Raw genomic sequence first — 17,369 nt, forward strand, 5'->3', positions numbered from 1 at the left:
CTTAGCCGACTGCAGCGTCTCTTCCCAGGAGTCAGACTCAACACAAAGCAGAAGCCCATTTCACAGTGGTGGAGACAGATGATTAATTGAGGTGAGGGTGACGGTACAAGTGGGCCTGGGTCTTGTGCTTGTCCTGGACTCTCGGGTTCTGCCTCTGCCAGCCACGTACCACAGAGCTGAGCTGACAATGGCATCACCTGCGCTGAGTCTTTGTGTCAGGAGGTAGTCATGGCAACTCACTTGCTTCCTCAGCTGATGAGTAGACAATTAGGTAGAATGGAGGGATCAAGTTAATTGCCTGTCATCTCTTCTCTGCTCCCTGTGTATTGATTCAAATTAAGCTTTTCCAGTCTTCTAGTGTCAGCAGAGACCAAACGAGAAGCGCAGACCCCGGGAGTCAGGATCTGTCCAGCAAATAACTATTGCAAATGACACTCTTAACCTTCACGCCTCTCTGTGTGTTTTCTGACCCAAGCATTCACAACCACAAATCTCTTTGACTGACCTCCCTTGATTTCTGATCCAGTGTCTCCAAGCATCCCAGTGGTAACCCTTTCTGATATCGAGAGCCTGCATTTGTTGAAACCGGTGTAGCAGGATAGGTATATCAACCAGCAGTGGCCATTCCACCGTGTGTGCTGCACACACATGGAGTCTGGGCTCTGAGAGCTAGAAGTAGCAGGTAACAAGCGACCCATTAGATCAGCTACTGCTGGATCCAGAGCTACTGGAGATCTTGAGAAATAAAGACCCCCTCCTTGCCCATCCCATCCCTGCGGCTTCATTGCAATAGTTGGATGTAGTTTTTCCGCAGTTGCTTCCCTATTCTAGGCTTGTTCTAATCTTTGCGTTCCAGGGGGCTGCTCTGTCTGAAATATCTCTCCAACATTTTAATATCATCTCAACTCTGACAGTATTTGTCCAGAGACTTATCTCAAAGCTGAATTTGGGGCTACTTAGAGTCCCAAACACTTAAGAGTCCCGCAGTTTTAAACTAGGCACCAAGCAGGTAAGCTCTGCATATGTAAGTCATCTCCTTACTGAAGTACAGACGTCTTAAGGAGGGTGGAGCAATGACTGTGTCTTCACGGACAGTGCCTTTTGGTACCTAGTATAGTGCCTGACATGTAAGAAAGTGGTAAATGGGTATTTATTGAATAAGTGGTTGATTTAAGAAAATGGAAATGAGGTATTGGAGATGAGGCTCTAGGAGAGGGAAATGTTTATTTGAATGAGTTGAATGTTGACTGGAATACCTTAAGATTTCTGTACTACTTACAGTTTACTCAAATACTGGGAAAGTATGGTTTTCTTTGGATTCTGGAAGAGTCCTCTCCCAGAGCTATGGCCCAAATCATTCAGCCCAGCATCTCTTCTGAGATTTGGGGTCATGTTGGCAATGAAAAGAATGAGACAAAAGCAGCAATCACTGAGCCTGCATGGGCAGCAATCATGAGCTAGACCCTCAGCATGTATGTTAAGGTTCTGTAGCTTGCCGTTCTTGTGGGACTCCTAATAGTGGGAGCAGAGCAGGGACTGTCTCTGACCCTTTCACTTGTTTTTTGGGGACCCTTTCCTTCCTACTGGGTTGCTGTGTCCAGTCTTGATATGAGTGTATGTGCCTAGTGTTATTGTATCTTATGCCATGTTCAGTTGATGGCCCTCAGAGGCCTGCTTTTTTCTGAAAGGAAATGGAGAAGTGGATCTGGGGGGGGGGTGTAAGGTATATTATATGAGAAAAAAATAAAGAAAAGAGGGAGGGACGAGAGAGGGGAGAGAGGAAGCGAGGGAGGAATGAGAGAGAGAGAGAGAGAGAGAGAGAGAGAGAGAGAGAGAGAGAGAGAGAGAGAGAGATACCAAGGTCTTGGGACAAAGAAGCTGCAGTGGAAATTTCAGAGACATGTTTGGAATTTCTCTTAAAAGTTGTTCCTGGGCCAGAGAAAAACTTCTGGGAAGTAGACATTGTATAGACGGATATACACTGTGGAGCCAATCGCTGCCTTACAGTTTAATAGTAGAAGACACTGTGACTTTACAGTTAATCTATACAGAGTTAAAAGTCTTTGCCAGTCCTTGGGGGGGGATGTAGCGAAGAAGAATGAGCAGCCGGGGAGGATTCAGTACAACTGGGGGCCACAGTTCTGAGCCTCGGTTCTCTTTTATGTAAGTGAGGGAGAAGGTAGAACCAATCGCTCTCTGGAGACTGAGGATTTCCTATGCTACTGCTTGGGACTAGAACATGGCGGGGCAATGAGATCAGTATCTTAGGCTGGATTCCAAGAAGTACTTGGGTACATGCTCTAACCCCCTCCAGAAGCTTAGTCTACTAGAGAGATGTGCTTCCCTGATTGTCTATAGAAATAGGATTCACAGTGTTTAGTGGTTCCAAATAAGCTTTCAGATGGCTCCATGACAGACACTGTCCCTCCTTCTGTCTCAGTTTCTTCATCTATTAAATGATGTCATTTCCCCAAGGTTACTATAAAGGTTGGTTCACTTGATACCGAGAAAAGACACAAAGGGTCTGGAGGGATGGCAGGGTGATTAAGAGCACTTACTCCTCTTTGAGAGGTCCTGGGTTCAGGTCCCAGTTCCAACATGGCAGCTCCAGTTCCAGATGACCCAAGGACCTCTTCTGACCTTGCAAACACCAGGCATGGATGTGGTGCACATACATACAGGTAAAACTCTCTCATATACATAAAATAAAATGAAATAAAATTCATCTTCTGTCATTCTTCCTCACAAAGGTATTGATACCAATGTGTAGATTTCTGCCTTAGGAATTCTGATTTTTTTTCATAGAATTCTGTGGTACTATACCCAATAGGTTCTTCTGTTTTTATTTGTTTTGCATGGGGAAAACCTAGAAATCATAAACCTTTACTTTTACAGATTTAACTGTTCAGGATTCAGCTTTGCTTGTAGCATAAACCTATCATTCCATATGGCACCAATATTAAGAGGCAGTGGGCAGAGAGGATTTGGGTTTTCACACTGTGTTACAATACCAGTTATTATAGATAATAACACTTTTAAGTGCTGGAATCAAAGCATTCAGGACTATCTGACAACTCTCTCATTAGGATCAGAGGTATAAAGATGGGAAGGGGGAAGCCTTGGATTCTTTGTAAAGTTCTTGGGCTCTTTAAAGTTTAAACAGCATGACAACCACTATCTACCAAGCTAGATACTAATGCTCTTAAAGGTAAACTTATTGAAGTTCAGGCTGACAGCTTTACATAAATTATCCATAAATTTGATCTTGATTCCACAATCAATAAGAGAGTAGGTTCTTTAGGTGAGAAGGTAAATTATGTGAGTATTCTAACTCCTTCTAAGTGCTATTTTGAATGGCATATACAAATTATTCTGTTTCGTTTTTTCCTCTCCCGAAACACCACACCCAGCTTTTGCTACACAGTTATTAGAGGGGTGATGTTTAGGATCTGACTAGGATTCTATACAGTCTATCCATGTTATGGTTTGGAAAGCCATCCCCCCAGTACCCTCAGCACCTCCAAAAGGTCCCCTGAAAGTCTAGGCATGTCACCACCATGGGCAAAAGCAAGGGGAGGTGGGAGTCTTTGAGGACAGCAGTTGCCTCGGTCATTATTAGCTTTGCAGAGCCTGTGAGGAGAGTAACAGTTTCCAAACACTTGGTGGGTATCAAGGTCTAAAAGTTTTGGGTCTCTGTTAAGCAGATGGAAGTTCCTGGCTAGGAACACCTTCTAATGATACATTACACATGGAAGGTGCTCTCTGAACCACCAAGTTCAGCCGTGGCACTGCAGAGGGAGTGAACTGACCTTCTTCACTTAAATGACTTGTCTTGAATGATTCTAGAAACCAAGACACCACGATTGTCTAAAGTCAGGGACTAAAGCAAAGGGCTCTCTTAGCCAGAGCTAACATGTAAGGGTAGTAAGAGAAATACAAAGCACAAAGTCCCAGTGTGGGACTTTGTCTGCTCTGGGGTAAGAATTTTCCTCATTGAAAGCAGCTAGTTCTATTCCACAGATAGAAGGGATGTATAAACATTGGCCTTGCCTTTTATATTTCAGGACACAGCGAAAGAAAACAAGCAAATGGGCCCCATGGATGCTTAAGGTTAGCTGTGCTGATAGTTAATTACAGGCCCGAGAGAAGAACTTAGTGTTCTACAAGACAGCTTCCTGCCTGACTTCAAGGACCCCTGGCAGGCCAAGACCTCTGAGACCTGCTCATTTTTCCTTCACTACACTGCATCGTGTCTCTGATGACAATTCTTTCTGTGTGCCCCATGCTTTTTTTTTTTTTTTTAAAACAACTTCTCTCTGAATTATTGCCTAGTACTTAGCAATTTGAAGACTGGCAGGATGAAGCCAGATGTAAGCTGCAGAGGTAGAACATTCTATCATGAAGTAAACAGTTTCTTATTCCTAACCGGGGTTGTCCTGGTCCATGAATCTTCTTCATACCCATTGCCAGAGGCCAGTGCAGTCTTCCCAACCAGACCCTGCTGGGCAGAGGCTCAAACTGCCTGCCTGGCATCTTGAAGTGGGTAAAGGGAGTGTGGTCTCTCCTCCTTCAGCAGGACAGGATCTTGAGGAAGGCTCTGCGGAACTCCACATTGAAGGTGGTATAGATCACAGGGTTCAGGGCACTGTTCACATAGCCTAGCCACGTTGTGGCTCTGTAGAGCTCTGGGGACACGTGGCATGCCTGGCAGTGGGTATTCAGAACATGAGTCAAGAAGAAGGGCAGCCAGCAGACAACGAAGGCTCCTGGGTTGCAAAGAAAGAAAGAAGCTAGGTAAGGAGTTTGCTACCCACTTTCCTTAGAACATAAAAAACAATTTATAAGACCCCCCCCAAGTCTGCTGGGAGTTTTATATACTGTTTACTTTCTGTTTGCTCAGCTTTGCTTCCGCTCAGCGACTGCCTTTTCTTTCATTGGTATTACTCTCCCCCCTTTTTTACAACAACTCTGTAAAGTAGGTATGATGGGACACACGTGTGTCTCGGAAGTGACACCTATTCCAATGTCTTTCATTCACTTCCGGCCTTTGTTGCTATATTAACCTCCTAGTTTGACTTTTAGAAATTTCTTGGCCGATCCTTTTTTCCTCCCTTTAGTATTAAATTCAGATGTTTGTTCAGTCTCTTCCTATGTAGTGAGAACATCTGCTATAGATGATAAAACCCTTAAGGACCCAATCAATCCAGTTCCTGTGCTGGGACGTCTGAGTATTAGGTTACTAAGGCTCGCCAGTGACAGTGGCCACGATGAAATAACCCTCATTAATGTTCATGACCTCTGGGATTCATCAATCATTAACTAATTAGATGCTCCAATGTAGATTCTCTACTATAACACTTAAAATTGATCATATACATAGTGGAAAACTTGGTAAACACGGGATCATAGAAAGACAGAATCACCCACTGCTGAAAGACAATCACTTTTTGACATCTTGGTGAATTTATTTTGTCCTTCTTTTCCTGTATTTAAATGACATAGGCAGCATCATATCATAGGACAGTAGAATCTTGATGTCCTATTTTCTCTCTTATATTTTAAGTAAGTAAATACTTATTAAATACCAACTGTGTGCCAGACATCATCATTCGATTTACACATTATCATTCACTATGATAGCCCAAATCAAATGGCTTCATAAATTTCATTTAGGTTTTTTAAAAATTTCCATCAGCACTAATATTCTTAAAAAAACCTTCTCAGTTGTATTATAGAGATTTTATAACTCAATTTCCAATGTTCTTTAAATATGATTATAATAGCCCCTGTTGCTGCAGCCAGGACTAGCTTCAACTAACCAGCTAACCCGACCCAAACTAGCGGTTCAGACTTACCGAGCACAATGACCAGCATCTGGGTGGCCTTCTTCTCTCGAAGTGGTACCCCCCGGGGCTGCAGGGGCCCCAGCTTCAGGGATGTGGATAACCTGCCATTGCTGAGTTTTCGAACCTCTAGGCTGAGCTTGGGAGCCATGGTGGGGCTCAAGGAGTTCCGAGTCCTCTCGACCCGGCTCATCCCTCCCTCTCCTTCGAAACGTGGGTGCCTCAAGGCAGTGTCTTGGCAGATACTGTAGTAACGCTTCAGCTCCCCACGTGGCTGGCCAGGTGAGAGGGGCTGCAGGTGTGACAAAAGAGGGTCCTGGCATTTCTGGGGATATTGTTTGTCTTCTGTGTGCTCCTGAAAGAGGGAAGACAATGAAAAGCAAATGGAGGAAACCCTTGTGCACACCCAACAGGGAAAGTGGTGGGACCGTGGAAAGTTATGGAAACTTGCTTCTGACTTTACAACTGAAAAGAAGCTACCCATAGAGCATTCCATCAAACCCAGGGGGAAGGCACCCAAGCATTGGAGTCTGGCCTTTCTGAATTAGAAAGACCTGGCTGTAGAAATTAACACCTTAAGTGCCATCCAGGGGATGTAGAAGACAAAATCTGGAGTATGGGAAACCCTACAAGATAAAGGTGTTGAGTTCTTAAATAAATTATAGTCACAAGCATTTATGGGATGTAAAGGTATGGGCCTTAGAAGCTTGCTATTTGATTCATAAGAGGGTATATGTGTATTTATTGACAGGAACACACATGAAATAAGATTGGTCACAAATTGATAATGAAGCTAGCTGAGGGTGACTCTGGGTTTGTTTTGTCTTTTTATTTAAAAGAGTTTTAATTTAATTTTTCTTTAAGATTGGGTGTCATGTAGCTCAGGCTGGCCTTGAATTTGCCAGGAAGTTTCTAATTCTCCTGCTTCTACTTCCCAAATACCTGGGGTCCTATATACCTACTACGTTAAAAAAAAATTCATTTATTTTATACAAGTACACTGTAGCTGTCTCAGACACACCAGAAGAGGGTACCAGATCCTGTTACAGATGGTTGTGAGCCATCATGTGGTTGCTGGGAATTGAACTCAGAACCTCTGGAAGAGTAGTCAGTGCTCTTAACCACTGGGCCATTTACTTTAAAATTTTTGAATATCAATATTTAAAAGAATAAAAGAAAAAAGAAAACTAAAATTTGCATCATAACTTTTCTAGTTCAGTAGATGTCACCCTTCAAGAAGTTCCGTCTTATACTTCCATTGTAGGTTAGAAAACAAACTAGGAAAAGTAGAATGTGTGTGTGTGTGTGTGTGTTTCTGGTATTTTTGCCTGGGGAATGGGGTTGATACATATGTGTTTAACATTTGAACTTTTCATATTTGAAAGATTAGACCTGTGTGTCAATCTTAAATGGGAAGTAGGATGCTGTAACTCCTAACACCACAGTCATAAAAGCCAGCTATTCCTTCTTCATCCTTCCTCTGTTTTGCTCCCTAGATTAGCTAGAAACTTTGGTACCTGAACCAAGCCCAGAGAAGAGGAGATTCCCAAAGTGAGCCTTTGGGTTGGAGACTTCAGAACTGTTGGATTTTGTTCTGATGTAATCTCTAATAACATAAGTGCATTATGCTATTCCAAACTACAATCAAGACAATGTTCATGATTCAGGTGGTGTCTATTATCTAAAAAAAAAAAAAATTAACTTCTAGTGTGTTGTAGTTGGGGTTGGCAATTATTTGGGAGTGCCTATGGAACTGGAGAACACCCTGCTTCCATGACACTAATGTGAATATCTGTCCTACCAGAAGAGAGTGATTCTTCTAAGATTCCATGTTGGTGAAGGTGTTTCTCTGTTTGTTCTGTAAATCCTTAGTCCCACCTCCATAGCTGATGTGTGAAGTGCTGGTTCCTCTGTGGCTGGGTGGCTGTAGAAACACTCTTACCTACAGATGACAGAACCTCATTCTCCACACTCCTGGCTATGCAGTGTCATGGCTCATCCCTTCCTCCAGGGAAGTCAGCACTTCTCCTTAGCCTTGGCATCTCCTCAGACCATGGATCTGCCATGTTCATTTTAAATGTCTCGTCTATCTGTTCTTATTTACATCAAGTCTCTAATTGCTACACCAGGCTCATCTACAGAGTTGTTAATTAATTACAGAGAGACTGGACAAGGCTCAACTCTTCATCGTTATCAGTGTTTGAAGTTTAATTCCTAGTGTGAGCGCTGGAAGAGGAACCCTGCTCTTATACTTGACTTCTCTAGCTTCTTTTCTGCCCTCTGCTAGCTAGGTATGCCAAGGGCTGGCTTGAGCTAGAAAGGCAAGGCTTAGCGTGACTGTGAAATTGTCGTGGTTTTGTACACTGTCAGTAACAATCAGAATACTTAGAAGTTTTATTTCTCTGGCTCTTCCCATGTGTCCATTTCATTGACATTTTTCCCATCTACTGCAGGTGGCTCTAGATGGCATCCTTACACCGCATCTGAAAGTCATTGATTCCAGTCATTGAGATCTATCCTACCAGTCCTATGATTTCTGAGTACCCTTGTTTGAAACCCATTCTGAGACTTGACTCACAAAGACTCTGGAATCTTGGCATATATTACAAATACATGTGTGGGATCAGTGAGGAATTCTGCTTTGTGGTAGGAGTGACATCAAAACAAATCAGCATCTCAGGGAAAGATGTCTAACTCTTTCTGCATGATCCAAGACACACCCACTTACCATTTGTCCCATGGCATCTGACAGAAACCTGGCCCTTATTGAAAACTGCCGAATGGGATGCAACCGCAGACAGGAAGACTAGGGTAGGTTGAAGGAGAAACAATCAGTTGTGGGATAATCTCTACAAAATTGAACCATGGCATATCTAATTATATACATATGTAATTACAGTACTTGGAATGCGATAAATTCATATCCTAAGCTTTAAGTCATGATCTCCTATTTCATAAGGACTGTTGTCTTTTTCTAGGCAGGCCTTAAAACTTTGGTTCTGAGAGTCTGATCTATGCAGGTCATCAGAGATTGGTAGACACCCAAACTGGTTCTGTCTTTAAGACTAAACTCAGTTCTTTCTCACCCAGAAAGCCCTTTCCTGAGGCGTAGTCATTTTTCTTAACCTCTAATGCATTTAGTCTTTGGGAACTCCATTGCTTTCACTTCACATTTGGAAAACATCCCAATTGGTTCTGAGTTTTTCACTGATTCTTTTTGAGGGGAGTGGAAGTGAGATTTATTTTCATGTCCAATTTCCAGGCTCCTTGAAGACAGTGGCATTATATATTGTATATTATATAATGGCCCTTTTACTAGTTGGTTGGAAGTGATTGGTATTCATGCCAAGAAAACCACCATGTGCCAAACAGCAATGTGAGCAAAATCTAAAGCTCAGGGAACTCTAAGATCAAGGTGAAGCTCCAAATTTCCTTTGTAGAGCCTAGAAAAAGCCATCCCCCAGGCTGGTCATTACCAGGGGCAGATCAGGAAGACAGGCAAAGGTAGATGCTTTTGGAATGGGTGGTTTAAGGACAGAAAGCAGTACACTGTACAACAGTCACAGTGAAATGCTACCCTGCCCCCATCCCAGTTCAATAAAATCAGACCTTGTGGGACATCTGAAGTTCAGCAGGTGGGAGGCTCTAAAGAGAAGTAGAACCATTTAAAAAGTGTGCTATTGGCTTACCAAGAATGGTGAGATTTGGAGGAACCAATGTACTCTCAATATTGTATTTTCTATCCTACAGTGCCAGCTGGGTAGAAGGTGATGTAATGGCATCTGTCTCTTAATTGTGGATGCTGGCACCATGCTCACAAATGGTCACACATGGAGGCTGAGGGCTGCTGTGTCTTCCCCTAGCTCCAGCCAGGTGCTTACCTGCTGAGGGAAGCCAGGTCTGATGCTGATGCACTGGCTATTTTGTCGAGTGAGGATCCGTTTTCTTCGTCTTTGCCTCAGGACTATGTAGATCCTGGCATAGACCAGGACAGTCACCCCAAAGGGGACGTAGAAGGACACCACTGAAGAGTAAATGACAAAATCAGGGTTGGAGATGGAGCAGACGCTGGGGTCCCCTGTGGGTAGGAGAAGGGGAGAAGGTAATACAATTATTCTCAGTGAGGAGCATTGAGCAAAAGTCCATATGACATGATATGGGGGTGTGGATGGGAATGTTTGGTTTCAGGCATCTAAGTTGTAAATGCCCCAAAGGAAGCAAGCTAATTCATCTTCAGACTTGCAGCTGACTTCAAAAAAAATTACCAGTAAAATATTCCAGACACTGATCTGAACAGAGGCTGTGAAGATGAATAGGACAGTGTCTGTCTTTGAAGGAGCAAACAGTCTATCTAGACAGATGATCTTTTCATGCAAATGGTCAGTTGTAACTCAGAAGGATGTAGCCTGGGAAGCTTAGGAGGGACACAGAATGGGAGAGCAGAGGCTTCTGAGATGATGCCATACCCAGGAAAAAGTCTGTTGGTGTGCAGGCATGAACAGATATCTGAATGCCATGAAAAATAAAGGACTCTTTTGGATCCAGAGTGTGGATTCAAGGTGTGGCAGGTAGTAGAGAAACAGAAAGTGGGTATTTGGTTTTCCAGGAACTCCTGGCACTGGGTAGGATGGAAAGAGAGATGGTAAGGAGAATGTAGGTTCAAAAGGCTCCTTGTCCCCTGGATGTAGAGATGGCTCAGTGGTTAGAAGCAATTGCTGCTTTGGTTCATTTTCCAGCATACACCTGGCAGCTCACAACCATCTGTAACTCCAATTCCAGGGGATCTATCACTTTTTTCCCCACCCTATGTGTGTACCAGACACACACTATATGGATATATATATGCTGGTATTCACACCTGCACATAAAATAAAAGTAAATAAATGTTTAAAACATGAAAAATTCTTGCCCCTAATTTATGACCCAACTTCTCTTTGAGAAGCCCTAAGATTTCAATTACTTCGCTAGAAGATGTTGAGATTTTATCCAGTACTCAGGAGATGGGCAGAGACTTGCTCCATCTTGAAACGAAAAAGAGTAGGAGGCTAACATGTGCCAGGCAGTAGGCCAAGGATTTTAGACACGTGATCTTATCCAATCATAATGGGGGGACATTATTGTCTATTCTTAGATACACAGGCTGGCACTCAGAGGGGTTCACTAAGTGGGCTAAGGCAATGCTGTTCTCTAGTCAGTCTAACCCCCAAATCAACCTTCCTCTGTGATTTTGACTTTCCACCTCCTTCTATTCCAGGACTCATCCCACGTTATCAGTAATAGCTGTTGGCCCACCTAGTCCTTCACAGAGGAGTGGACGCTCGGGCCCAAAACTGGCCCTGGGGGATGTAGTCTGAGATATGAGAGGACAGAAAGGACAATGGTCACCCAGGGTCCACGTTCTGAGACTCTTGGTCTTTTGAAATAAGTTGAAGACAAGAAGGACCTGCTGTTTCTTAGCTGAGTGACCTTAGCATTGTCATTTGAGGTACTCAGCTTTAGTTTCACTATCTACAAAAAGATAATCATATTTCTTACATCATAGCTATGAGAAATAATGAAAAAAAAGTGGCTTCTATAACAATTATCATTTTTTAATTTGGTATATCATTGTTTATGTCGTATGAGTTTTTTGGACTTAAGATAGGATTGAAACTGAAGTTTGCAGAAAGACTCACAGGGAACAAGATTTGTGGGGAAGGCAATGGAAAGGAAGCAGAGGAAGGGAGAAGAGGGAAGGGGAGGGAAGGGGAGGAGAGAAAAAGGAGGAGGGGAAGGAAAGGGAATGGGAGGGGAGGGGTGAGGAGGGAAGGAAAGGGGAGGGGAGGGCAGGGAAAAACAGTTAAAAGCTAAAGTGAAAAGAGAGTCTGTCCAGTACTCGGGAGGCATTTAAGTGTCAGCACAGCCCAGCATCCTCACAAGCAGCTTCCAAATCTTCTCATGTTGAAGATGGCATGAAATTGATGCTATTTCGCCAACCTTACATCAGCATCCCTTAACAAACAGCACATACGGCCCTGAGTGGTGATCACCGAAAAGACATCTGCTGCTCTGGGGGACAATGAGTTGGGGGCAGGAATAAGGTGGCAGCTGGTGGGCCTTCTCAGTCCCTAGGGAGCCATGTAGCTGTGATCATTGAAGCTACTGGAGTCAGCGCTCCTGCTGACACTGGCTGGCCCAGATCTCAGTGCAGATCTCAGTGCTGCCTGTGGTGGGGAGGAGTCTCAGCATGTGTTGGTAAGAAGGGGCCAGGGGATTTGTTTGCACAAGATTTAGCTTTCTGCCAGCCTTGCTGAGTATTTCTCATTTGTCCCATTACATTCGACCTCTCCCTTTCTCTGCCCTCTTTGGTACTGGGAGGCTAAGTTCACACACACACACACACACACACACACACAAACACACATGTACTTGTTATGAGCAGCATCTTTCGGGAATATTACTGTATACTTCAGGGGAGGGATGGGGCCCTGGCAATCTGGGGTAGGAGGTGGATTAACACAGATAGAAGTCTTGTGTGTATCTCTTTACACATTATGAATGCTTCATTCATCATGTGCAAGCATTTATGCTTTTATTAAAAATATTGCAAATCTGTGCATGAAAAAAGAGGGAGTGAAGATGGAGTCAGGAGCCATGTCAGGGCCCTTGACCACGATGGGCCTCAATCACTGCAATTGCTTCGTCAGCCCTTCCTTTTTTTTTTTTAACTTTATTTTAAAAAACAAAGATAAATGTACAGATCTTTAAGCATTTTTGCATAAAAGTGTACAAATACATTTTTATAAGGTTGTAATTAAGTATTTGTGGGTACCTATACATACACATATGTGTATATATATATATATGTATATATATATATATATATATATATATATATATATATATATATATAACAATGATATAGGAAAAGGGGTTATTAATTTGAGGGGATAAGAGAGAAACTAGGAGGGGCTGTAGGAAGGAAAGGGGGATGTGATACAGTTCTATTTTAATTAAAATATATTCTTTTTTTTTTCTTGAACTTCATATAGTCTGTGAGCTGTTTCTGGGCTGTTCAGAGCTTTCTGGGGTTAGTATCCCATTATCAGTGACTACATATTATGTCTGTTCTTTTGTGACTGGGTTATCTCACTCAGGATGATATTCTCTAGATGCATCCATTTTCTTAAGAATTTCATAAAGTCATTGTTTCTGATAGCTGAGTAGTACTCCATTGTGTAAATGTACCACAATTTTTGTATCCATTCATCTACTAAAGGACATCTGGGTTCTTTCCAGCTTCTGGCTATTATAAATAGAGCTGGAATGAACATTGTGGTGCATGTATCTTTGTTGTATGTTGGAGCATCTCTGGGGTAAATGCCCAGAAGTGGAATAGCTGGATCTTCAGGTAGTACTATGTCCATTTTTCTGAGGAACCGCCAGACTGATTTCCAGAGTGGTTGTATCAGTTTACAACCACAAAAGCAGTGGAGAAGTGTTCCTCTTTCTCCACATCCTCGCCAGCATCTATTGTCATCTGAGTTTTGGATCTTGGTCAATCTGACTGGTGTGAGGTGGAATCTCAGGGTTGTTTTGATTTGCATTTCCCTGATGGCTAAGGATGTTGAGCACTTCCTTAGATGTTTCTCAGCCATTCGATGTTCCTTGATTGAGAGTTTTTTGTTTAAGTCTGTACCCCATTTTTTAATAGGGTTGTTTGATTCTCTGGTATCTTGCTTTTTTAGTTCTTTGCATACCTTGGATATTAGGCCTCTATCTGACGTGGGGTTGGTAAATATCTTTTCCCACTCTGTTGGCTGCTGTTTTTTTTTTTTTGTTTGTTTTTTTTTTTTTCATGATAGTGTATTTAGCCTTACAGAAACTTCGCAGTCTCATTAAGTCCCATTTGTCAATCTTTGACCTTAGAGCTCGAGCTATTGGTGTTCTGTTTAGAAAATTTTCTCCTGTGCCTATGAGTTCTAAGGTTTTTCCTACTTCCTCATCTAATAGTTTCAGTGTACCTGGTTTAATGTGGAGATCTTTGATTCACTTGCACTTGAGCTTTGTACAAGGAGATAAGAAAGGGTCTATTTTCATTCTTCTGCATGCTGAGTGCCAGTTGGACCAACACCATTTGTTGAAGAGGCTGTCTTTTTTCCATTGAATGTTTACAGCTCCTTTGTCAAAAATCAGGTGACCATATATGTGAGGGCTCATTTCTGGGTCTTCTATTCTATTCCATTGATCCACGTGCCTATTTCTGTACCAGTACCATGCAGTTTTCAGCACAATTGCCTTGTAATATAGCTTGAGGTCAGGTATAGTGATTCCTGCAGAGGTTTTCTTGTTGTTGAGGATGGATTTCGCTATTCTAGGTCTTTTGTTATTCCAAATGAAATTGCACATTGCTCTTTCCAACTCAGTGAAGAACTGGGTTGGAATTTTGATGGGGATTGCATTGAATCTGTAGATTGCTTTTGGTAAGATGGCCATTTTTAAAATGTTGATCCTTCCAATCCATGAGCATGGGAGATCTTTCCATTTTCGGAGGTCTTCCTCGATTTCCTTCTTTAGGTTTGAAGTTCTTGTCATACAGGTCCTTCACTTGCTTAGAGTCACACCAAGGTATTTTATAGATTTTGTGACTATTGTGAAGGGTATCTTCTCCCTAATTTTTTTCTCCACATGTTCGTCCTTTGAATATAGGAAGGCTACTGATTTGTTTGAATTAATTTTATATCCGGCCACTTTGCTGAACTTGTTTATCAGCTGTAGGAGTTCTCTGGTGGAATTTGTGTGGTTGCTTAAGTACACTATCATGTCATCTGCAAATAGTGATATTTTTACTTCTTCCTTTCCAATTTGTATCCCTTTGATTTTCTTTTGCTGTCTAATTGCTCCGGCCAGGATTTCCAGTACTATGTTGAATAGGTAGGGGGAGAGTGGGCAGCCTTGTCGAATCCCTGATTTTAGTGGGATTGCTTCAAGTTTCTCACTGTTAAGTTTGATGTTGGCTGTTGGTCTGCTGTATATTGCTTTTATTATGTTTAGGTATGGGCCTTGGATTCCTATTCTTTCCAAGACTTTTAACATGAAGGGGTGTTGAATTTTGTCAAATGCTTTCTCAGCATCTAGTGAGATGACCACATGTTTTTTTTTCTTTGAGTTTGTTTATATGGTGGATTACATTGATGGATTTCCGTATGTTAAACCATCCCTGCATGCCAGGGATGAAGCCTACTTGATCATGGTGAATGATTGTTTTGATGTGTTCATGGATTCAGTTTGCAAGAATTTTGTTGAGTATTTTTGCATCAATGTTCATAAGTGAGATTGGTCTGAGGTTCTCTTTCCTTGTAGGGTCTCTGTGTGGTTTAGGAATGAGGTTTATTGTAGCCTCAAAAAATGACTTAGGTAGTTTTCCATCTGATTCTATTTTGGGGAACAGTTTGGAGAGTATTGGTATTATGTCATCAATAAATGTCTGATAAAATTCTGCACTAAACCCATCTGGACCTGGGCCTTTTTTGGTTGGGAGGCTTTTGATGACTGCCTCTATTTCTTTAGGTGTTATGGGATTATTTAGATGGTTTACTTGGTCCTTGTTTAACTTTAGTATCTTGTATCTGTCTAGGAATTCATCCATTTCCTCCAGATTTTCCAGGTTTGTTGAGTATAGGCTTTAGTAGTATGATCTGATGATTTCTTGAATTTCCTCAGTTTCAGTTGTTATTTCTTTACTTTCCTTTCTGATTTTGTTAATTTGGATACTCTCTCTTTGCCCTCTAGTTAGTCTGGCTAAGGGTTTATCAATCTTGTGAATTTTCTCAAAGAACCAGCTCTTGGTTTTGTTGATTCTTTCAATGGTTCTTTTTGTTTCTATTTGGATGATTTCTGCCCTAAGTTTGATTATTTCTTGCTGTCTACTCCTCTTGGGTGTATCTGCTTCCTTTTGTTTTAGGGCTTTCAGCTGTGCTGTCAAGTTGCTGATGTATGCTCTCTCTAGTTTCTTTTTGGAAGCACTCAGAGCTATGAGTTTTCCTCTCAGTACTTCTTTCATTGCATCCCATAGGTTTGGGTATGTTGTGTTTTCGTTTTCATTGAATTCTAGAAAATCCCTAATTTCTTTCTTTATTTCTTCTTTGACCCTGCTATTGTTTAATAGAGCATTGTTTAGTTTCCACGTGTATGTGGGCTTTTTGTTGTCTTTGTTGTTGTTAAAGACCAGCCTTAGACCATGGTGATCTGAGAGGATGCATGGGAGTATTTCAATGTTCTTATATCTATTGAGGCTCGTTTTGTGACCAATTATGTGGTCAATTTTTGAGAAGGTGCCATGAGGTGCTGAGAAGAAGGTGTATTCTTTTTTTTTTTTTTTTTAGGATGATATGTTCTGTAGATATCTATTAATTCCAGTTGGTTTATAACCTCTGCTAGTTTTACAGTATCCTTGTTCAGTTTTTGTTTCCCTGATCTTTCCATTGGTGAGAGTGGGGTATTGAGGGCTCCCACTATTATTATGTGGGGCATAATGTATTTTTTGAGCTTTAGTAGGGTTTCTTTTATGAATATCGGTGCTTTTGTATTTGGAGCATATATGTTAAGGATTGAGAGTTCCTCCTGACAAATTTCCCCTGTAATGAGTAAAAAGTGTCCTTCCTTATCTGTTTTGATAACTTTTGGTTGAAAATCTACTTTATTCGATATTAGAATGGCGACTCCAGCTTGCTTCTTGGGGCCATTTGCTTGGAAGTTTTTTTCCCACCCTTTTACTCTGAGATAGTGTCTGTCTTTGTCTCTGAGATGAGTTTCTTGTATGCAACAAATTTCTGGGCTTTGTTTATGTATTCAGTCTAATAGCCTATATCTTTTTATTGTGGAATTGAGTCCATTTATGTTAACAGATATCAAGAAATAGTGGTTGCTGTTTCCTGCTATTTTTGCTTTTGGAGGTTGAATTGTGCCTGTATGTCTTTCTTCTTTTAGTTTTCTTGCTTAGGAGTTTTTTGTTTTTATTAGGATGTAGTTTCCCTCGTTGCAATCGGTTTTCCACCTATAATTTGTTGTAGTGTTGGGTTTGTTGTCAGATATTGTGTAAATTTAGTTTTGTCTTGGAATATCTTAGTCTCTCCATCTATGGTGATTGATAGTTTTGCTGGGTATAGCAGCTTTGGCTGGCACCTGTGCTCTCTTAGGGTGTGCATGATGTCAGTCCAGGCTCTTCTAGCTTTCATAGTCTCTGTTGGGAAACGGGTGTGTTTCTGATTGGTCTGCCTTTATATGTCACATGGCCTTTTTTCCTTACTGCTTTTAATATTTTTTCTTTACTTTGGACACTTGGCGTTTTGACTATTATGTGTCAGGAGGAATTTATTTTCTGGTCCACTCTATTTGGAGTTCTTTAGGCTTGTTTTACGCTCATGGTCATCTCATTCTTATGGGTAGGGAAGTTTTCTTCTATGATTTTGTTGAAGATATTTACTGTGCCTCTTAGTTTATATTCTTCACCCTCTTCTATTCCTATTATCCTTAGGTTTGGTCTTC

The 17,369-nt window shown here is 41.6% G+C and overlaps 1 protein-coding gene across 2 annotated transcripts in view; it reads right to left on the reverse strand.

Annotated features, from left to right (window-relative positions):
• Window positions 1–4,569: 4,569 nt before the first annotated feature.
• DRD3 (dopamine receptor D3) overlaps window positions 4,570–17,369 on the reverse strand; it is a gene marked incomplete at both ends in the record, with an annotated part of 56,333 nt that continues 43,533 nt past the window's right edge. Inside the window, 4 exons of one of the 2 annotated variants that reach the window (XM_080919039.1) lie at window positions 4,570–4,766; window positions 5,856–6,198; window positions 8,572–8,649; window positions 9,725–9,921. In XM_080919039.1, coding sequence (XP_080775165.1) covers window positions 4,570–4,766; window positions 5,856–6,198; window positions 8,572–8,649; window positions 9,725–9,921 — 815 coding nt within the window. The remainder of the gene's footprint in view (window positions 4,767–5,855; window positions 6,199–8,571; window positions 8,650–9,724; window positions 9,922–17,369) is intronic. The other variant, XM_080919040.1, reaches the window with a different exon arrangement.

Source organism: Micromys minutus, assembly GCF_963924665.1.
Source record: "Micromys minutus genome assembly, chromosome: 7".
Taxonomy (NCBI): Eukaryota; Metazoa; Chordata; class Mammalia; order Rodentia; family Muridae; genus Micromys; species Micromys minutus.